The sequence below is a fragment of the Orcinus orca genome, chromosome 1, assembly GCF_937001465.1.
Source record: "Orcinus orca chromosome 1, mOrcOrc1.1, whole genome shotgun sequence".
NCBI classification, from domain to species: domain Eukaryota; kingdom Metazoa; phylum Chordata; class Mammalia; order Artiodactyla; family Delphinidae; genus Orcinus; species Orcinus orca.
The window spans coordinates 27,720,034-27,743,437 of NC_064559.1; the positions used below are offsets into that span (position 1 = coordinate 27,720,034).

At 37.0% G+C, this 23,404-nt stretch overlaps 1 protein-coding gene across 3 annotated transcripts in view; it reads right to left on the reverse strand.

Moving 5' to 3' along the window:
* ZBTB41 (zinc finger and BTB domain containing 41) overlaps positions 1-23,404 on the reverse strand; it is a 51,036-nt gene that overhangs the window by 22,749 nt on the left and 4,883 nt on the right. For all 3 annotated transcript variants that reach the window (XM_049708098.1, XM_033415460.2, XM_033415461.2), the window contains 5 exons: positions 17,868-18,075; positions 17,069-17,138; positions 6,155-6,302; positions 3,929-4,058; positions 198-293 (listed from right to left, as the gene is read on the reverse strand). In XM_049708098.1, the coding sequence (XP_049564055.1) occupies positions 198-293; positions 3,929-4,058; positions 6,155-6,302; positions 17,069-17,138; positions 17,868-18,075 (652 nt within the window). The remainder of the gene's footprint in view (positions 1-197; positions 294-3,928; positions 4,059-6,154; positions 6,303-17,068; positions 17,139-17,867; positions 18,076-23,404) is intronic.

A 23,404-nucleotide genomic window follows, 5' to 3' on the forward strand; every position in this document is an offset into this window, starting at 1 on the left:
AAAATATTTTATACTACAAAATGAATATTAAAAGGTAGGGGCAAAAGTCTACAGTTTTCTGCACAACTCTGCTTATCACAAGCGCTAAAACATGTTTTAATTCATCAAACAACTAACGCAATGATAAGAAAAGAGAGTTAAAGTGGAGATATAATTTTATTGTACCTAATATTGGGGAAAAAAATGGCTTGACCTACCTGTATGAGCTTCCATGACGAAAACTTTGCCCACAAATACTACAAAGATGAGGCTTTTCTCCACTATGGATTCTCAAATGTTCTTTCAAAGTAGTTCTGCATTAAAAAAATATATATATATATTTAGCTACGGATTTTTTAATGCCAATGTATGTATTAAACACAGATTTCTAGAAAGCTTACTAGAACAGTGTTCAAGCTAACAGATAACGATGTCAATTATTCCCTTTTTCCTACAATATGTTTGCTCTTTATTGGATTAGTAGCACCAGCACAATAAACATGTTTATTATGTCTCTCTCCTTAAAAAAAGCAAATAATTTAACTTTGGCCTCCTTTGCCATTGGTTTGCTCTAAGATTTAATATATAGCTTATGTAAACTTCCAAGAAATACAAATGAAAAATGCTCAATTGTCACTACTGATTAGGTAAAACTGATGTTAATTTTAGTGGACAGTGTTTAATAATATATAAGAAATCCAGTTTATCAGTACTATTCCTTTCCAATATGTGCTCAAAACTTGTTAAAAGAATGTTTTAAGGCAAAGAAAACTTTACAGGCACTTGTAATTTCCAGATGCCAACGTTATAAAGGGAAACCAAATAAAGGACACAACTCTTGCTAGCCCTACCGACCCTGGATGGGCCACTGTGTAACCACTGCTGCATTTCCGACAGTTCTAACATTTGGAGATTTCCCACGTACATACACTGCTGAGTAAGGATGGACAAAGTTATTCTGGGGGGGGAAGAAAGGAAAACACATGGAAAGGTTGTTTTCTTTTTTGGTTTGTTTGCTTTTTGTTTTTATAGGAAGACCTTTAAGGGTAAAAAATTTATAATGCATAAGATAAACTATAATTTACCAATCTGTAAATACAAGTTTTCATATAAATATAGCACATTGATTTTCCTGCCATCATACCCATTTGTTTTTTTTTTAGGAAAGTGGCATTTCTAATCTTTTTAAAATAAGGAACTTCTATATACTGAAGAATATAAATATACACATATTGTTTAAAGAACAGTACCAAACGCTGATATGCAGGATAAGACAGAGAACACTCCCATCCCTTACAACTCCCCACATGCTCCTCCCTGGTCCTATCCCCCACCACGTCCCTCTCTCAGAAATAACCATTTATGTAAGTATGCCCTTTCTTTGCTTTACTACCTATATAGTACAAATCACTAAACTATGTATCGTATGTTTTTGAAAAACTGAGTAGCAAGCACAAACCTAACAATATGGCCACTACTGGATAAAGGGCCCACAAGGTAATAGCAGCAGGGTCTCCATGTCGGCTTGGCTGCTCAGCTTCCCTGAGCGTTGGCACCAGCCCTTTCCAGCCTGTCAGCAGTAAAGTCACGACCAAATACTGCAAAGCACAGGGTTCATCCCAACCAGAGCATCTGGCTGGCTGGAGGGGACCTGGTACTGTAATCTGGCAGAGACACGGTCAAAGTGAGTAGGCTGCTGTGTATATCTGGCTCCTAGGCGTACCATGACCTACGTCTAGTTCTCATGGACAGGTCACAAAAGAACATTTCTGTGAAATGAAATGAGTATCCTCAGTTAAATCAAGCAGACAGGCAAACAGACAACAGCAGGAGCCTCTTAAGCATACAGGTACTATACAGCCAGCAGAATACAGATGAAAATTTGGGTCAGCGAGGGGGACATGGGGAGTTGCTGTTCATGGGTATGAGGTTTCAGTTACACAAGATGAGTAAGTTCTAGAGACCCAGTGTACAGCATTGTGCCTGTGGTTATCAACACCACATTGTACACCCAAACATGTGCTAAGAGGGTAGATCTCGTGTTAAATGTTCTTACCACAGTAAAACAATAAAGCCTTGGGGTCAGACCTACTCCAGCGTTCTGTCCACTAGTTAACAGAGGAAACATGTCAGCAGGGATCTTAGCACTGACTACCCTCAACATGTCATGGGTCACGGCCACTAAGAGTGTGGACTCAGTACCCATCACATAATCACATGTGACACCCTGGGATCTTCATTCACTATCCTGCACATGGGACATCCTGGGATCTTCATTCACCATCCTGCACATGTGACTCCCTGGGATCTTCATTCACCATCCTCCCGTGAACTCCCTTTGCCTCTTTACCGTATTAAAAGTCTGGTTTCCTGGTCTTCCTCTTCATCAGTTTACTTTCTCATTCTGGTGAAGCACACCTTCTAGGGGCTTCATGAGAAAGATTACAGTGAAAGCTAATTTTTTGACATCATGAAGAGTATCCTTATTATCCTCAGACTTGTTGACAGTTTGATTAAGAACAGAATTCTAGGTTGGAATTTCTTTTTTTCCCAAATTTTGAAGGTACAACTGGACCACCTTACTTCCAGGGCTGCTGCTCAGAGGGAAGTCCGAGTAACTCTCATTCTTAATTCCATGTGTGTGACTTTCTCCCTAGAAAAAACAGAAGCACAGACAGGCTTCTCCTTGTCCCCAGTGTTCTGAAACATCATAGTGCTGCACCTTGGAGTAGGTTTATTTTCACCTAATGTCCTAAGCATTTAATGGGTCACTTCTGTCTGGCAACTCATATCTTTCAGTTCTGGGAAATCATCTTCAACTATTTCAGTGATGATTTTATTCCCTTCCATCTTCTCTGTTCTTTCCTTCTGGACCTCCTTTCCTGGTTTCCAAATGTTCTAATCTTTACTTTTCAGTTCTGTATTTTTTTGCTCTACTTTTTTGGAGATCCCTTAACTTTGTCCTGCAATCCATCTGTTAAGGTCTTTACTTTGTGGATCATGCTTTGAATTTCTGGGAGTTCTGATTTGTCACATCAGTGACTCATTTGTATAACATCCTGTTCTTGTTTAATGGATTCTATATCTTCAACTGAGGATATTAGTAATTGTTTACTTCTTTTTTTGCAAGTTTTCTTCTTCCTGCATAATGTTTCCTTCAAGTTTTTGTTTCGTTTTCTGTTGGAATAAATCTCCCATGTTAAAGGTTCTCCTTCTGTGTCTTGTAATTCTTCACTGTTTGCTCATGATTAAGTGTGATAGGCTAAACACAGATGGGAGGATCAGGAAGCATGGGTAGGTCTTGATGACTCTGTGTTTCACTGTAGGTGGTCTGGGTGTATTATTTACCAGGGAATATATTTGTCCTTTGGTTGCTCATGTTTTCAGGGAATTGTTTTCTAATCTACTGTCTGAAGGGTAAAATCTAAAAGCCAAGATGTCCAGCAGCAACGGCCTGTGTGGGTGACGGAAGAGAAGCCAATGATCTAACTTAACTTCTAGAGCAGTTCTGACTCTAGTGCTCCTTACTCCGCCTGTCCTTCACCCTAGTTCCAGAGGCATCTGAGACTGCCAGTTCCCATACCTTTCGTGGCTTCTGGGATGTAAGCTAGGTTCTCAATTTCTCCATTGCCACTTTGGGATCTGTCTTCCTCAGATCTGCTAGGTCAGTTACCACTGATACATCTGCTTTCTAGCTTCCAAACCTGTGTTGCTCTTGTCATTTTTCTGTCTCACTGTCTTTGTAGCTTATGTCTTTAAAATAAATAAATGAATGAATAAACAACCTTCTACAACATATTACATAATTTCTTTTATCCTTAAATTTCAAATTAAAGCATAATTCAAGTATCTTGTGTCTTGTGTTACCCTAATCCTTATAAAATACATTCATTAATTATTTCTACATAACAGCACCAGGATGTTTCTGGGTATTTAGATAATTCCTCACCTTTCTCGCACTGATTTCCCACAGATAAAGCAAGTCCATTTTCTCTTTCCACCATGGGTACACTCTATATGGCGTTTCAAATTTCCAGTGTCGTTAAACTGGCGACCGCATATATCACATGGAAAAGGACCTAAAAAGGAAAAAATAGTGTGCATCTAAACTTTAAGAATAGATACTAAGTTAAATTTAATACGTATGTTATAAATTCATGCCTACCACTACTAATGCATATATCATAACACAATCAATTATTATTTTTTACACAATTATTATTATTTTTTTACACAATCAATTATTTATTTATAGTTTTCTCTTCCCTTCTAGAGTGTTTATTTTATTCCCAGCAGACAGGATACAATCCTCTCTATATTCCCAAAGCTGAGTATGGCACCAGGCATCTAATATAACAAAAGCTGAATAAACTAATGAGTTTATTATAAACTGAAACAGCCAGTTCCTAGTTTGAAATCAGACCAGGTCAAACTAAAAAATGTTACATACCGAATTTCTGGGGAAAGGAGGTAATGAGAAGCCTTAAAGAACCAACAGAACACTAAGAGAGCTCATGGTTTGGAAAGGCACTGCTGCTCCTTAGAGCCAAAAGATCTTAGCGACACTGCCTCTACCGAAAAGACTGTGGCACATTTCTGTTTAGTCGTACAAAATTAAATACACATTTCTTACAGTAATATTGACCTTAGCTGGATTCAAAATTTCACCATGATTTTACCAAATCACTGGAGAGAAGACAGAGTTCTACTGAAGGGCAAACTGAAAAGATGACAAAGGATGTGTGAAAAAGAAGTATAACTCAGCTTGCTTCACCCCCCCCACCCCGATATCTGTGGATTCAACCAACTCCAGATAGAAAATATTTGAAAAAAATTCCAGAACGTTCCAAAAAGCAAAACTTGAATTTGTCAGGCACTGGCAACCATTTACATAGCATTTATATTGTATTTACAACTATTGAAATAGTATTTACATTGTATTAGGTATTATAAGTAATCTAAAGATGATTTAAAGTATACAGGAGGATGTGCACAGGTTATATGCAAATGCTACACCATTTTATACAAGGGACTGGGGCATCCTTGGATTTGGGTATCTGGAGAGGTCCTGGAACCAACCCCCATGGATACTGAGGGGCAACTGTATTCCTCATTGTGCAATACAGCCTTGAAAATATCTGAAGATGGCTGTCCTGTCTCCCTTTCCCAAACAAAATATTTCAAGGTCCTTCAAAAGTTTTTCAGATGACATGATTTTAAAGCCCTATGTTGCCATAATTACCCACCTCTAGAATATATGTCAGTATCCATTTTGAATGTGTTATCCATAAATGAATGCAATATTCCAGATCAATTTAAAATCAGCCAGATGATTACCTTCCTAATTCTGAACATTTTTATTAATGTAGTTTAAAACTACAGTTGTTTTTGTCAGTCATATGACGTTACTGGTTCAGACTGTGCCTCTGCTATTAATAAGCCCATCTGAAAAGTGAGGCATTTGGATTCTGTACTATTTTAAAGCTCTGCAACTCCTAATGATTAAAAAAAGTCAGATCATTCCCATGTGTACAACTTTGTATTTATTCTTAATTAATTTTAACTTTTTTTTTTAAAGCAGAGAGTTTTTTTTTTTACTTCTTTATTTTCTGCTGTATCAACTATCCCTGCCAGCTTTATGTCATGTAGCATATTGATAAAGCATGAAATATATTATTTTTATCCAAGTTGTCAATAAAAACATTGAATAGGATAGGGAAAAGGCTACTTGAAAGATAATAATTCATTATTGGGAGTAACTGTCATAAATGTACCTAACTGTACTACCATCTGGAACACAAGTCTCCACCTTGGCCATAAGCATGAGGGAAGGAATTCATCAAATACAATATTGAATTTCAAATATACTAAGTTTACTACACTCTCTGAAAAATGAGTTTTTTCCAAGACAAAAATGCCTACCCCCAGGCACTCACAAACCTATCCAACAATCAACTATAAATAAATGCAGTTATGACCATGAACACATCTGCCACCAGAAAACAAAACAAAACAAACCCCATATTTACTCATCTCCAAGAACAGCAGCAAATCCAGTACCCCTCCCCGCATACATGACCTCCTTCTCCTAGTGATTCAACAGCAGCAGCCTCCTCCAGCATGACGTGACCACCAACAGTTGCTATGCTGCTCCTAGGAAAATTAATCTACTTACCCAGATGGAACTTCTCTTGATGCTTTAACCGTGCAAATCGTGATTTAAAATGTTCTTCACAATAGGTACACTTAAAAGGTTTATCTTGAGAATGGAGAATCATATGTTCCTCCAAGTGTGGTCTTCGAGTAAAAGATTTCTTACAAATCTAAAAGAAAATGCACATAAAATGTAAGGGAACCTGAATTTAAAATAAAAATACAAAGCTCATGATGAGAAATAAACACATATATTCAAGTAGCTAAAGAGAAATTTCTCCTAAAAGAAAAAACTTACCAGAAGTATAATCAACTATTAAGCAGAAAAAATACCTTGGAGGAATTACAGTAAGAATTTATTTTAAATTAGTACTAAAGTTAGCTAAATTTCAACACCTTACATTTCTAATAGGCTAATTCCTAAGATCATACAGTAATCACACTATCTTAATCCTGGTCAACATTTCTAAATCCATTAAATTTATATTTTAAATCGAGGGCTTCCGGGAAGATGGCGGAGGAGTACGACGTGGAGATCACCTTCCTCCCCACAGATAAACCAGAAATACATCTACACGTGGAGCAACTCCGGCAGAGCACCTACTGAACGCTGGCAGAACACCTCAGACCTCCCTAAAGGCAAGAAACCCCTCACGTACCTGGGTAGGGCAAAAGAAAAAAGAATAAACAGAGACAAAAGGATAGAGACAGGACCTGCACCAGTGGGAGGGAGCTGTGAAGGAGGAAAGGTTTCCACACACTAGGAGCCCCATCGCGGGCAGAGACTGCAGGTGGCGGAGGGTGCAGCTTCGAAGCCGCGGAGGAGAGCACAGCAACAGGGGTGTGGGGGGCAAAGCGGGGAGATTCCCGCACAGAGGATCAGGGCCGACCGGCACTCACCAGCCCTAGAGGCTTGTCTGCTCGCCCGCTGGGGCAGGCGGGGCTGCGAGCTGAGGCTCGGGCTTTGGTCGGAGCGCCGGGAGAGGACTGGGGTTGGCGGTATGAGCACAGCCTGCAGGGGGTTGGTGCACCACAGCTGGCCGGGAGGGAGTCCGGGGAACAGTCTGGACCTGCCGAAGAGGCAGGAGACTTTTTCTTGCCTCTTTGTTTCCTGGTGTGCGAGGAGAGGGGATTAAGAACGCTGATTAAATGAGCTCCAGAGACGGGCGTGAGCCGCGGCTGACAGCGCGGACCCCAGAGACGGGCATGAGACGCTAAGGCTGCTGCTGCCGCCACCAAGAAGCCTGTGTGCGAGCACAGGTCACTGTCTACACCCCCCTTCCGGGGAGCCTGTGCAGCCCGCCCCTGCCAGGGTCCCGGGATCCAGGGACAACTTCCCCGGGAGAACGCACGGAGTGCCTCAGGCTGGTGCATCGTCATGCCGGCCTCTGCCGCCACAGGCCCGCCCCACACTCCGTACCCCTCCCTCCCCCCCGCCTGAGTGAGCCAAAGCCCCCGAATCAGCGGCTCCTTTAAGCCCGTCCTGTCTGAGCGGAAAAACAGACGCCCTCCGGCGACCTACACGCAGAGGCGGGGCCAAATCCAAAGCTGAGCCCCGGGAGCTGTGCGAACAAAGAAGAGAAAGGGAAATCTCTCCCAGCAGCCTCAGAAGCAGTGGATTAAAGCTCCACAATCAACTTGATGTACCCTGCATGTGTGGAGTACATGAATAGACAACGAATCATCCCAAATTGAGGAGGTGGACTTTGAGAGCAAGATTTATGATTTTTTCTCCTCTTCCTCTTTTTGTGTGTACGTATATGCTTCTGTGTGCGATTTTGTCTGTATAGCTTTGCTTCCACCATTTGTCCGAGGGTTCTATCCGTCCGTTTTTTAAAAAAATTTTTTCTTAATAATTACTTTTCTTTTTAATAACTTTATTTAATTTTACTTTATTTTCGTTCTTTCTTTCCTTCCTTCCCTCCTTTAGACAACAAATCATCCCAAATTGAGGAGGTGGACTTTGAGAACAAGATTTATTATTTCTTTCCCCTTTTCCTCTTTTTGTGAGTGTGTATGTGTATGCTTCTGTGTGAGATTTTGTCTGTATAGCTTTGCTTCCACCATTTGTCTGAGGGTTCTATCCGTCCGTTTTTTGTTTCTCTTAATAATTATTTTTTTATTTTAATAACTTTATTATATTTTATCTTATTTTATTTTACTTTATCTTCTTTCTTTCTTTTTTTCCTTCCTTCCCTCATTCCTTCCTTCCTTCCTCTCTCCCTCCCTCCATCCCTTCTTTCTTTCTTTCTACTTCTACTAATTCTTTCTTTCTACTTTTTCTCCCTTTTATTCTGAGCCGTGTGGATGAAAGGCTCTTGGTGCTGCAGCCAGGAGTCAGTGCTGTGCCTCTGAGGTGGGAGAGCCAACTTCAGGACACTAGTCCACTAGAGACCTCCCAGCTCCACATGATATCAAACAGCGAAAATCTCCCAGAGATCTCCATCTCAACACCAGTACCCAGCTTCACTCAACGACCAGAAAGCTACAGTGCTGGACATCCTGTGCCAAACAACTAGCAAGACAGGAACACAACCCCACCCATTAGCAGAGAGGCTGCCTAAAATCATAATAAGGCCACAGACACCCCAAAACACACCACCATATGTGGACCTGCCCACCAGAAAGACAAGATCCAGCCTCATCCACCTGAACACAGGCACTAGTCCCCTGCACCAGGAAGCCTACAGAACCCACGGAACCAATCTTAGCCACTGGGGACAGATACCAAAAACAACGGGAACTACGAACCTGCAGCCTGCAAAAAGGAGACCCCAAACACAGTAAGATAAGCAAAACGAGAAGACAGAAAAACACACAGCAGATGAAGGAGCAAGATAAAAACCCACCAGACCTAATGAATGAAGAGGAAATAGGCAGTCTACCTGAAATAGAATCCAGAATAATGATAGTAAAGATGATCCAAAATCTTGGAAATAGAATAGACAAAATGCAAGAAACATTTAACAAGGACCTAGAAGAACTAAAGATGAAAGAAACAATGATTATCAACACAATAAATAAAATGAAAAATACTCTAGATGGGCTCAATAGCAGAATAACTGAGGCAGAGAAACGGATAAGTGACCTGGAAGATAAAATAGTGGAAATAACTACTGCAGAGCAGAATAAAGAAAAAAGAATCAAAAGAACCGAGGACAGTCTCAGAGACCTCTGGGACAACATTAAACGCACCAACATTCAAATTATAGGGGTTCCAGAAGAAGAAGAGAAAAAGAAAGGGACTGAGAAAATATTTGAAGAGATTATAGTTGAAAACTTCCCTAATATGGGAAAGGAAATAGTTAATCAAGTTCAGGAAGCACAAAGAGTCCCATACAGGATAAATCTAAGGAGAAATACGCCAAGACACATATTAGTCAAACTGTCAAAAATTAAATACAAGAAAACATATTAAAAGCAGCAAGGGAAAAACAACAAATAACACAGAAAGGAATCCCCATAAGGTTAACAGCTGATCTTTCAGCAGAAACTCTGCAAGCCAGAAGGGACTGGCAGGACATATTTAAAGTGATGAATGAGAAGAAACTGCAACCAAGATTACTCTACCCAGCAAGGATCTCATTCAGATTTGACGGAGAAATTAAAACCTTCACAGACAAGCAAAAGCTGAGAGAGTTCAGCACCACCAAACCAGCTCTAAAACAACTGCTAAAGGAACCTCTCTAGGCAAGACACACAAGAGAAGGAAAAAACCTACAATAACGAACCAAAACAATTAAGAAAATGGGAATAGGAACATACATATCAATAATTACCTTAAATGTAAATGGATTAAATGCTCCCACCAAAGGACACAGATTGGCTGAATGGATACAAAAACAAGACCCATGTATTTGCTGTCTACAAGAGACCCACTTCAGACCTAGAGACACATACAGACTGAAAGTAAGGGGATGGAAAAAGATATTTCATGCAAATGGAAACCAAAAGAAAGCTGGAGTAGCAATTCTCATATCAGACAAAATAGACTTTAAAATAAAGACTATTAGAAGAGACAAAGAAGGACACTACATAATGATCAAGGGGTTGATCCAAGAAGAAGATATAACAATTGTAAATATTTATGCACCCAACATAGAAGCACCTCAATACATAAGGCAAATACTAACAGCCATAAAAGGGGAAATCGACAGTAACACATTCATAGTAGGGGACTTTAACACCCCACTTTAACCAATGGACAGATCATCTAAAATGAAAATAAATAAGGAAACACAAACTTTAAATGATACATTAAACAAGATGGACTTAATTGATATTTATAGGACATTCCATCCAAAAACAACAGAATACACATTTTTCTCAAGTGCTCATGGAACATTCTCCAGGATAGATCACATCTTGGGTCACAAATCAAGCCTTGGTAAATTTAAGAATATTGAAATTGTACCAAGTATCTTTTCCGACCACAACGCTATGGAACTAGATATCAATTACAGGAAAAGATCTGTAAAAAATACAAACACACAGAGGCTAAATAATACACTACTTAATAACGAAGTGATCACTGAAGAAATCAAAGAGGAAATAAAAAAATACCTAGAAACAGATGACAATGGAGACACGACGACCCAAAATCTATGGGATGCAGCAAAAGCAGTTCTAAGACGGGAGTTTATAGCAATACAATCCTACCTTAAGAAACAGGAAACATCTCGAATAAACAACCTAAACTTGCACCTAAAGCAATTAGAGAAAGAAGAACAAAAAAACCCCAAAGTTAGCAGAAGGAAAGAAATCATAAAGATCAGATCAGAAACAAATGAAAAAGAAATGAAGGAAACGATAGCAAAGATCAATAAAACGAAAAGCTGGTTCTTTGAGAAGATAAACAAAATTGATAAACCATTAGCCAGACTCATCAAGAAAAAAGGGAGAAGAGTCAAATCAATAGAATTAGAAATGAAAAAGGAGAAGTAACAACTGATACTGTAGAAATACAAAAGATCATAAGAGATTACTACAAGCAACTCTATGCCAATAAAATGGACAACCTGGAAGAAATGGACAAATTCTTAGAAATGCACAACCTGCCAAGACTGAACCAGGAAGAAATAGAAAATATGAACAGATCAATCACAAGCACTGAAATTGAAACTGTGATTAAAAATCTTCCAACAAAAGCCCAGGACCAGATGGCTTCACAAGCGAATTCTATCAAACATTTAGAGAAGAGCTAACACCTATCCTTCTCAAACTCTTCCAAAATATAGCAGAGGGAGGAACACTCCCAAACTCATTCTACGAGGCCACCATCACCCTGATACCAAAACCAGACAAGGATGTCACAAAGAAAGAAAACTACAGGCCAATATCACTGATGAACATAGATGCAAAAATCCTCAACAAAATACTAGCAAACAGAATCCAACAGCACATTAAATGGATCATACACCATGATCAAGTGGGGTTTATTCCAGGAATGCAAGGATCCTTCAATATATGCAAATCAATCAACGTGATATACCATATTAACAAATTGAAGGAGAAAAACCATATAATCATCTCAATAGATGCAGAGAAAGCTTTTGACAAAATTCAACACCCATTTATGATAAAAACCCTGTAGAAAGTAGGCATAGAGGGAACTTTCCTCAACATAATAAAGGCCATATATGACAAACTCACAGCCAACATTGTCCTCAATGGTGAAAAACTGAAAGCATTTCCACTAAGATCAGGAACAAGACAAGGTTGCCCACTCTCACCACTCTTACTCAACATAGTTTTGGAAATTTTAGCCACAGCAATCAGAGAAGAAAAGGAAATAAAAGGAATCCAAATCAGAAAAGAAGAAGTAAAGCTGTCACTGTTTGCAGATGACATGATAGTATACATAGAGAATCCTAAAGATGCTACCAGAAAACTACTAGAGCTAATCAATGAATTTGGTAAAGTAGCAGGATACAAAATTAATGCACAGAAATCTCTGGCATTCCTATACACTAATGATGAAAAAATCTGAAAGTGAAATCAAGAAAACACTCCCGTTTACCACTGCAACAAAAAGAATAAAATATCTAGGAATAAACCTACCTAAGGAGACAAAAGACCTGTATGCAGAAAATTATAAGACACTGATGAAAGAAATTAAAGATGATAAAAATAGATGGAGAGACATACCATGTTCTTGGATTGGAAGAATCAACATTGTCAAAATGACTCTACTACCCAAAGCAATCTACAGATTCAATGCAATCCCTATCAAACTACCACTGGCATTTTTCACAGAATTAGAACAAAAAATTTCCCAATTTGTATGGAAACACAAAAGACCCTGAATAGCCAAAGCAATCTTGAGAACGAAAAACGGAGCTGGAGGAATCAGGCTCCCTGACTTCAGACTATACTGCAAGCTACAGTAATCAAGACAGTATGGTACTGGCACAAAAACAGAAAGATAGATCAATGGAACAGGATAGAAAGCCCAGAGATAAACCCACGCACATATGGTCACCTTATCTTTGATAAAGGAGGCAGGAATGTACAGTGGAGAAAGGACAGCCTCTTCAATAAGTGGTGCTGGGAAAACTGGGCAGGTACATGTAAAAGTATGAGATTAGATCACTCCCTAACACCATACACAAAAATAAACTCAAAATGGATTAAAGACCTAAATGTAAGGCCAGAAACTATCAAACTCTTAGAGGAAAACATAGGCAGGACACTCTATGACATAAATCACAGCAAGATTCTTTTTGACCCACCTCCTAGAGAAATGGAAATAAAAACAAAAATAAACAAATGGGACCTAATGAAACTTAAAAGCTTTTGCACAGCAAAGGAGACCATAAAGAAGACAAAAAGACAACTCTCAGAATGGGAGAAAATATTTGCAAATGAAGCAACTGACAAAGGATTAATCTCCAAAATTTACAAGCAGCTCATGCAGCTTAATAACAAAAAAACAAACAACCCAATCCAGAAGTGGGCAGAAGACCTAAATAGACATTTCTCCAAAGAAGATATACAGACTGCCAACAAACACATGAAAGAATGCTCAACATCACTAAGCATTAGAGAAATGCAAATCAAAACTACAATGAGGTATCATCTCACACCAGTCAGAATGGCCATCATCAAAAAATCTAGAAACAATAAATGCTGGAGAGGGTGTGGAAAAAAGGGAACCCTCTTGCACTGTTGGTGGGAATGTAAACTGATACAGCCACTGTGGAAAACAGTATGGAGGTTCCTTAAAAAACTACAAATAGAACTACCATATGACCCAGTAATCCCACTACTGGGCATATACACTGAGAAAACCATAATTCAAAAAGTGTCATGTACCAAAATGTTCATTGCAGCTCTATTTACAACAGCCCGGAGATGGAAACAACCTAAGTGTCCATCATCAGATGAATGGATAAAGATGTGGCGCATATATACAATGGAATATTACTCAGCCATAAAAAGAAACGAAATTGAGCTATTCGTAATGAGGTGGATAGACCTAGAGTCTGTCATACAGAGTGAAGTAAGTCAGAAAGAGAGAGACAAATACCATATGCTAACACATATATATGGAATTTAAGAAAAAAAAAAAACTATCATGAAGAACCTAGGGGTAAGACAGGAATAAAGACTGTGTCCTAGTAGACCTACTAGAGAATGGACTTCAGGATATGGGGAGGGGGAGGGTAAGGTGTGACAAAGTGAGAGAGAGGCATGGACATATATACACTACCAAACGTAAGGTGGATAGCTAGTGGGAAGCAGCCGCATAGCACAGGGAGATCAGCTCGGTGCTTTGTGACCGCCTGGAGGGGTGGGATAGGGAGGGTGGGAGGGAGGGAGACACAAGAGGGAAGAGATATGGGAACATATGTACATGTATAACTGATTCACTTTGTTATAAAGCAGAAACTAACACACCATTGTAAAGCAATTATACTCCAATAAAGATGTTAAAAAAATTTATATTTTAAATCAATGATATGAATAATGGTTTTATCATGCTTGCCATATATTTGATTAGGAATAGGAGTAAGAAACTTCAGAAAAATTACTTTAAAAAGTTTATCTCTTGAGGTGGTCAGAAAGAATAGACACAACATTTTAAATAAATTTGGCAGACATCAGATTTAGAAAAGGGGAAGAGGAACTGCTGTACCAATATAGCATGTCCTAAACACCAAGCATAACAACCACCACAATACAGCATGTACTATACACCAGGTATAACAACACAGCATCTACTGTACGCCAGGTGTGTAACAACATAGCATATACTATACACCAGGTATAACAACACAGCATCTACTGTACGCCAGGTATGTAACAACACAGCATGTACTATACACCATGTATAACACAGCGTGTACTATACACCAGGTATAACAGCATGTACTATATACCAGGTATAACACAGCGTGTACTATACACCAGGTATAACAACATAGCATGTATTATACTCCAGGTACAACAACAGCACAGCATGTACTATATACCAGGCACAATGCTAAGTAATTCATGGATTATTTTACTTAATTCTCACAATAAACCTAAGAGGTAGATATAATTGTTATCATTTTGCAGCTGAGGATGATGAAACTTAGTAAGGAGAAGAAACCATCTTATAAAGATCCAAATAATTAATAATTAACTTCAATTCCTAGAAGCTGAAATCAAGAGAAATGGTGAGAATCTTGTCATGTATTGGGTTGGCCAAAAGGTGCGTTTGGTTTTTTGCGTAAGATGGCTCTAGTAGCACTTAGTTGTCTTTAACTTCATTCAAAATAATTTTGTTAACCGCAAAAAACAAAACAAAACAAAAAATTTTGTTAGATTGTATTGTGACAGCTGTCATATCAGTGTGCATTTTTTTAAAAAAGTATCAAAATTGGTGAATTTTTGTGTGGCCATTTTAATATTGAAGATGGAAGAAAAAAGCAACATTTTCGGCATATTACGCTTTATTATTTCAAGAAAGGTAAAAACACAGCTGAAACGCAAAGATTTGTGCAGTGTATGGAGAAGGTGTTGTGACTGATCAAACGTGTCAAAAGTAGTTTGTGAAGTTTCGTGCTGGAGATTTCTCGCTGGACGATGCTCCACGTTGGGGTAGACCAGTTGAAGTTGATAGCGATCAAATCGAGACATTCACTAGAACAATCAATGTTATACCACGTGGGAAATAGCCGACATACTCAAAATATCCAAATCAAAGGCTGAAAATCATTTGCACCAGCTTGGTTACGCTAATTGCTTTGATGTTTGGGTTCCACATAAGTTAAGCAAAAAAAACCTTCGACCCTATTTCCGCATGCGATTCTCTACTTAAACATAACAAAAACGTTCTATTTTTAAAACAAGTTGTGGTGGGTGATGAATAGTGGATACAGTACAATAATGCGGAACAGAAGAGATCATGGGGCAAGTGAAATGAACCACCACCAACCACACCAAAGGCCAGTCTTCATACAAAGAAGGTGATGTTGTGTATATGGTGGGTTTAGAAGGGAGTCCTCTATTATGAGCTCCTTCTGGAAAACCAAACAATTCCAAGTAGTGCTCCCAATTAGACCAACTAAAAGCAGCACTTGATGAAAAGTGTCCAGAATTAGTCAACAGAAAACACATAATCTTCCATCAGGATACCACAAGACCGCATGTTTCTTTGATGACCAGGCAAAAAACTGTTAGAGCTTGGCTGCGAAGTTCTGATTCATCTGCCGTATTCACCAGACATTGCACCTTCGGATTTCCATTTATTTTGGTCTTTACAAAACTCTTCTAATTGAAAAAATTTCAATTCCCTGGAAGACTGTAAAAGGCACCTGGTACAGTTCTTTGCTTAAAAAGATAAAAAGTTTTGGGAAGATGGAATTATGAAGTTGCCTGAAAAATGGCAGAAGGTAGTGGAACAAAACAATGGATACATTGTTCAGTAAAGTTCTTGGTGAAAATGAAAAATGCATCTTTTATTTTTATTTAAAAACTGAAGGAACTTTTTGGCCAACCCAATATATAAGTTGAAGCCTAGGAGTAAACAAAATGATATCTGATTACTCCTTTAAACAATATTTACCTAAATAATGAAAAAGTACTTTAGGAGTTGCGGTAGAATAAAAATACGTACAAATTCTTTGCTACTCCTATCATTGTAAAATGGAGATTAATTCCACTCCCCTTAAATCTTCCCTGGCTGTAGTGCCTTGTGTGACCAATAGAACATGTTAGAAGTGGTGCTCTGAGACTTCCGAGGTGAGGCCATAAGAAGCCTGAGAGCATTTACCTCGGCTTCCTGGAACAAACACACACTCACTCCTGGAGCCCAGCTGCCATGCCAGAAGGCAGTTCAAGTAGCCCCAGGAAAAGCCAGCTGTCCTTGCTGAGCTTCTAGCTGTTGACCAACACCAGGTTTCCAGCCATGTGAGTGAGGCACTTTGGAAGCAGCCCCAAACCAGACCAGATCATACAGACCATCCATCAGCTGAAAACAACTGAGTGACTTCAGCTGACACCATGTAGAACAGAAGAATTGCCTAGCAAAATCCTGCCCCCATTTACATTACTGACCCCCAAAATGATGAGATACAATGAAATGGTAATTCAAGGCCACTAAGTTTTCAGGTGGTTTGATATATAGCAACAGACAACCAGAAATGGAAGGAAAATTCTAACATTTTATATTCTGTGCAACAGTAACATCACAGTTTCAGAGAACTATAAAAACATGGTATAGTGATTACAATAAAAATAAAAACTAGGATTTCTATTTTTCAGGTCCATCATTCAAAAACTAACTCATACCAGGCTTAATTTACAAAAATATTAGGGTAACACTATATAAAAGAGAGATTCTAAAAGTGATATAAGCTAAGTGTATATTACTTCAAAATTTAATTACTTTCCCAAAAGGTCACAATACATTTAATTTGGTTTTCTACAACAAATTAAAATCTCTTACATCACATTTCCAACTTTCACTCTTAGTCTTCTTAATGGAAGTAAATTCTTGTGCATTTTCAGGATGAAATCTATAAGAAAAAAATTAAAAGGCTGTCAGGAAAAGATTATATTAGTTAAGTCAATATTCTATCTAATATGTTGACAGTGATTACAAGAATCAGGCACTGATTCCTTTCTTAAAGAGACAGGCACATTTGAGTACTTCAAGAATATAGGTATCGCTATTATTTTAATATATGAATATGTGTGCTTAAAGTTATGCAGAAATAGTCAAAGTAAAGCATAATCATTCTTTACATATATTCAGGAACCTATCTATTCACAGATAATCTTCAATGCCATTCACTTGACTTGTTTTAGTCCGTATTTCAGTAAATTTAATTTCTCAAAGTTAAATATGCAATACTATACTAAATATTCTTTCTCCCACAAATTTGCATACACTAAAGACAAAGTTGAGCATGCAGAATAAGTTTCCTACAGTTCTAAAACCATATAGGTTGAAAACATACTTGCCAAAACCCAAGACAGAAAACCCAGGATAACAAAAATTCTGTATCTTAAACTTCTATAGCATAGACTATAGTTTTTGTTTCAGTATCAAAAAACTTCATCTCAATAGCAATAGTAAAAAATATGAACTAACATTTGCTGTTCTTTTCTTAATAAATTTGTAGTCTAGAAAATGTAAGCAATGAAAAAATTGGAGACAAGCACCCCATAGATGTTTTTAGCTCACTACATATTTAAATTAGAAGGCACACTAAAGTATATTACGGAAGCAAGATAATACTTGCCTCTTAACATGCTTGGCTAAAGTCTTCTTGCTTGCATGAAGTTTATTACAATAAGGGCACTTGTGCTCCTTCTTATGAAATTCTGTTTCATTACTGTGCTTCTTTCTGTGAACAGTTAGGTTAGACTTTGTTGAATAGCGCTGGTGACAAATATCACACTCAAAGGGCTTCTCACCTGTGTGAACACGTGTGTGGCTCTCATATTTTCCTATAAAAAGACAGAAATTAAAATTAAATTCAGTACATTTACTACATAGTGACTGAAATTTGACAGTGGAATAAAATCTCCTGATTAACAGTTTATTTAGAAGCCATGAATTGAAAGGAATTTTCAGATTTGGCAGACCTTTTAAAAATATTGTAAAAGGCAATATAATATGTTATGTATCTTATATATTTTCATCTCTCTTCACAAAGAAGGTAATCTGGAAAGGGCACTACAAATCTAGTATACTCAGAAAAATTTATACTTCACTACAGTCCATTCCTACAAGACCTCTCCAACTTATAAGACATTAAGACACAAGTAAGTCACCTATGCTTGACTGCATGCTTAATACTAAGCTACTAAGGCCAATATATATGGGCAGTATCAAGGGAAGTAAGAAAAGGAAAAAATGAACAGGTATGATGTACAGACATATTAATGTGAGATTTGTATTATATTCTGAATGCATATCTGAGTTCCAAACAAATGTTACAGGTATTTGCAATAGAAAGAATCAAAAAATTTTAACCCTCCTACACTGTTGGGAATGTAAATTGGTGCAGCCACTATGGAAAACAGTATGGAGGTTCCTTAAAAAAAGTAAAAATAGAGTTACCATATGATCCAGCAATCTCACTCCTGGGCATATATCCAGAAAAGACAAAAACTAATTCAAAAAGTTTCATGCACACCAATGTTCACAGCAGCACTATTTACAATAGCCAAGACCTGGAAGCAACCTAAATGTCCACTGACAGATGAATGGATAAAGAAGATGTGGTATATATATATATATATATATATATATATACACACACACACACAATGAAATATTACCCACTCATAAAAATAATGAAATATTGACATTTGCAGCAACATGGATGGACCTAGAGATTATCATAAAAAGTGAAGTAAGCCAAAGACTAATATTATTCTCATTTATATGTGGAATCTAAAAAAATACAAATGAACTTATTTACAAACAGAAACAGACTCACAGACATAACAAATCTATCATGGAAAAGAATCTAAAAATAAAAAAAATATATATATATATATATATAACTGAATAACTTTGCTGTACACCTGAAACTAATGCAATATTATATATCAACTATAGTTCAATAAAAAAATATAAAATAAAAAAAAAAGAAATTTTAACACAACCTGTCCAAAGAGAAAAGTGACAATAAAAAATGAAATACAAGGATACATTTTGGCTTAAATCTTACTTATATTCCTACTTATACTAAAATTCTTTTACATCATTATTTAGAATATAAATTTCCACATTACAGAGGCAGAACAGCATCATAGGCAGGGGCACAGACCCTGGATCCAGCCACCTGGATATGAATCCCAATTCTTTAAATTGCAGGCTATGTGACCTTGGACAAGTAACCTTTCTAAGCCTCAAATCTTTCTCATCTGAAAAAATAATAATGGAATAATAGATTTACCTCAGAGGACTGTTGTAATAATACATAAATACACATAAAACACTTATAACTGTGTCAACCCATTATAAGCTATCAATTAATGTTGGCCATTATTATTAACCTGTAATCAAGTTGTGAATGTGCACATCTACTAGCTTAAAATAGAAATCTCAATTAAGAATACCTCTGAGTAAAGAAATTATACCCCAATAAAGATGTTAAAAAACAAACAAACAAACAAACAAACAAACAAAAAGAATACCTCTGAGTGAAAGGCAACAAAAATAAGAAAAAATACTATCAATATGAAGAGTAATATTCAATGAAAAGCTTAGCTTTGCTTTGTCCTGAAAAAAAAAAAGTATAAATTTTTCATCAGGCTAAAGCTAACGTGAAAGTACAGCATTTCATCCATATACTTTTAAAAAATATATAAATCATAAATATATCATGGAGATTAGATAAAACCCAAAATATTCAAAGGCCACTAAGGACAAAAGATAATCATAATTATTCATCTACTTAGTAAATACATTCATCAATTTATTACATGTATCTAAATATGATTATATTTAATAAACACAGTATATTATCTAAAAGTTAACTGCACTGCACTTACATAAGAATATTGAGGAAAGGGAACCAAGGTATTTTCTTTAAGGTGGGGGGAAGGATGACAATCATAAGCAAAGTAAAACAAAAGTATGATAAAAATCCAGTAGGTATTTAGGTACTGACCATGATGATGATCTATGCATCTTTACATGCATGTAGTCAGGAAACTCAGCCAATGTTTGGGCACCTACTAAATCAGCTGTGTGATCTTAATCAAGCCAGTAATTTAACCTCTGTCTACCTGCGTTATTAACACTTCATGGGGCTGTGAGAAGTAAACAAATTAATATATACGCGACACTTAAAACATCCTAGCACATAGTAAGCATTAGTAACTATTAGTCATCATCATCATCATTATTATTATTATTAGGATTACTGGCCACAGGACGGGCACATAGATCTATCTCAAGTATAAATATGCATACACCTGGTTTATGAATATGTTATAACAGATCAAACTGGAGTTTCAGCTCTCTGAAAATACTGTAAGAACTTGACTTTGTCCCCTGGCCATTGCTAAAAACGCCTAGTATCTCCTCAGTTCTCCCTCTGCCACTGCCGGGGCATGACCGCATTGATACATGTATACACACCGGAGCACCACCAGTTCCCCTGCTGTGGTCAAGGGATCAGAGCTAATATGGGGCTTGCCTGGGGGAGAGGCGTGCTTGTGTGTCCCAAGGCGAAATCTTTCCACAGACATCACAAATAACAGGTAGGTTCTCAAAAACAAGAGTTGAGCTACATTATGGCTTAGATCAGTGTTTCACAAACTAAAAATCATTAGTGTCAATAAAATCAATTCTGTGGGTTATGATGATTAGCACTGGGGGGAAAAAAGGAACAGAACAAAGCAGAAAATATCAGAGTGCATTCACTCTAGATTCAAGCAATTATTTTGCTTCAGTGCATGTATGAGCACATATATATATATACATATATATGTATGTAGCATAATAATATATGTATTTCTGATCTTGAACCATCCCCCCCCAAAAAGTTGGAAAAGCACTGATTTTTATTACTTTTTGCAGGGCATAACCAGACCAATACTGCTATAACATAATTTCTTTGGGGAAATGTTTTCTGAGTTGATTTTAATCTTTCTCTATTATAATATGGCATGCTTGTATTGGATTCCTTAATATTTGTTACACATCTACTGGATATGAGAAAAGGTACAGAATCCAAACATCAGTATGTACTAATAACCCACAATTCTAATTTGGCAAAGGTAGGGGTCATTTTATGGAATTAAAAAAAAATGTTTTCCTTGATTGTGAAAGTGTTCACATTTTTCATAAACTTGCTTTTTAAATTATGGAAATGAATCAAGAGTACACAGTATGAGTTTAAGTGACTAAGTTACAAGTGATTTTTGGAACAGGACCATTCTTACCTGGGGGTTGACTGTGCCTGCTTAGCACTGACTCTCAGGACTGAAGGCTAACTTATCAACCCCCTACCACTCAAGTCTCCTGATTTTTTACACCCAAGTGAACAGGAAGAGCAACTTAATAAAAATCTTAAATTATAAGAAAAGTCTTAACCAAAACTTTTATTTTCTATGAAAATGCCTTTGCTGGAAAGATCAATTAGTAGAATTTTCTGTTTATTTGTAGTCAAGAAGTTCTTGCTTGCAAATAAAAATTAAGTTATATGTAGTTGAATATTAAAGCCATCAAGTGGCAGTTAAATTAAAAATCAAAACCACTTTTGATTGTTAAACTTCCATTTGCCTACAGACCAGTAGACTTAACAGGATTTAACCAAAACACAAAAAGAAACAAAATCATTTTAAAATAAATTCAGCAAAGTCCAAAGAGACCAATGAAAATACATAAATTTGAATAATTCATTATAACATTTAGAACCTCTAAAGTAAAAACACATTTTTGTTATGTTATTAATTCAAATTTAATGCACAGAGGCATTGCAGGACCTGTTATCTGCATGGATTTGAATTTCTGACCAACAGAAGAGACACAACTTCTGAGGGAACGCTGAACTCCAAAGTCAGATAAATGTCCAAAGAAATCCCATGCTTAAATCAATTGGTAGGGATGTGTGGGGGTTCTCCTCAGCATAAACACAATCTACACATATATCTGTTTCTTTTCTTATGGGGTGGGGGGAATTCAATAATAATGTATAAATCAAATGTTCACTTCAAAGTTATCAAATAAAAAAAAAAATCCTCAGTATTCTTTCACAGAACACTAAACTATGCCCCACCATTCTTAATCACCAACAGAAAACAAATAATATTAAGAAATTTCATCCACAGCATTTTTCTGACTGAATCCCAGTATGAATCGTGTCCCAAATCAGGACACACAAAATAAAGATATTTTCACATAACAAAACCTGACCCTGTGCTTCACTCCATATGGGTCATGCAAAATTATTATCAGATTTTGTATGGAGGTTTTACAAAGAGAAACATCACCAAATTAGCTCAGTATATCTCATATGCCAAATCTTAAATTAACCTTGAATTCATTCATTTGGCATACCCTAAAGAATATTTAACTAAAATATTTAACATTAAAGTAGAGAATTATGCTACTGTCATTACTCTTTTCTATTCAGAACCAAGCAGAATCTGTCAGGATGGTCTACACAGTCACTTTTTTTTTTTTTTTAAGTTTTTAAACATTTTCTACCTCTAGAAAAGATTAAATTTAATCTAAGGAAAGATTTTAGTTCCAAGTAGGAACGACAAAAAAGATAAATTATCCAAATTTTTTCTCTCACCCCCATCTGTCATCTTCTCACCATTTTTGCCTTTTCACCAGCTAGGTTTTCGGTACAAGGGGAAAGGTCAAAGGACTCTTATTTTGCATGAGAATAGGCTGAGAGGAGGACAGCTGGGAGCCTAAGGAAAAAATACAACTGGATCAGTCTGAGCAACTATTAAGCACATCAAAAAAGATAAAAGATCCAAAGTGCTGGAATCAAATTACTAAACTACATACTGTGGAGCTAATGGTTCCAGCAGAAAGTCTCAGAGCTTATTAATTCTCTTTCCTAAACCCACTCTGAGACAGCAAGTTAAAGACCTCTCACAAGTCCAAAGTCAGAGTCAACCTTTCACCTTAGTTCAATTAAACAAGAGCTTACTGAAAACTTATTATCTGAAATAACCTGGGGTATCATGAAGGATACTAACCAAAAGTAACATACAAAACCTTCACGCTCACAATCTAATGATATAGGGAAATAACAATCAAAATTCTAGGTGGAATCCTATGAAAGGATTAAAATCCTAT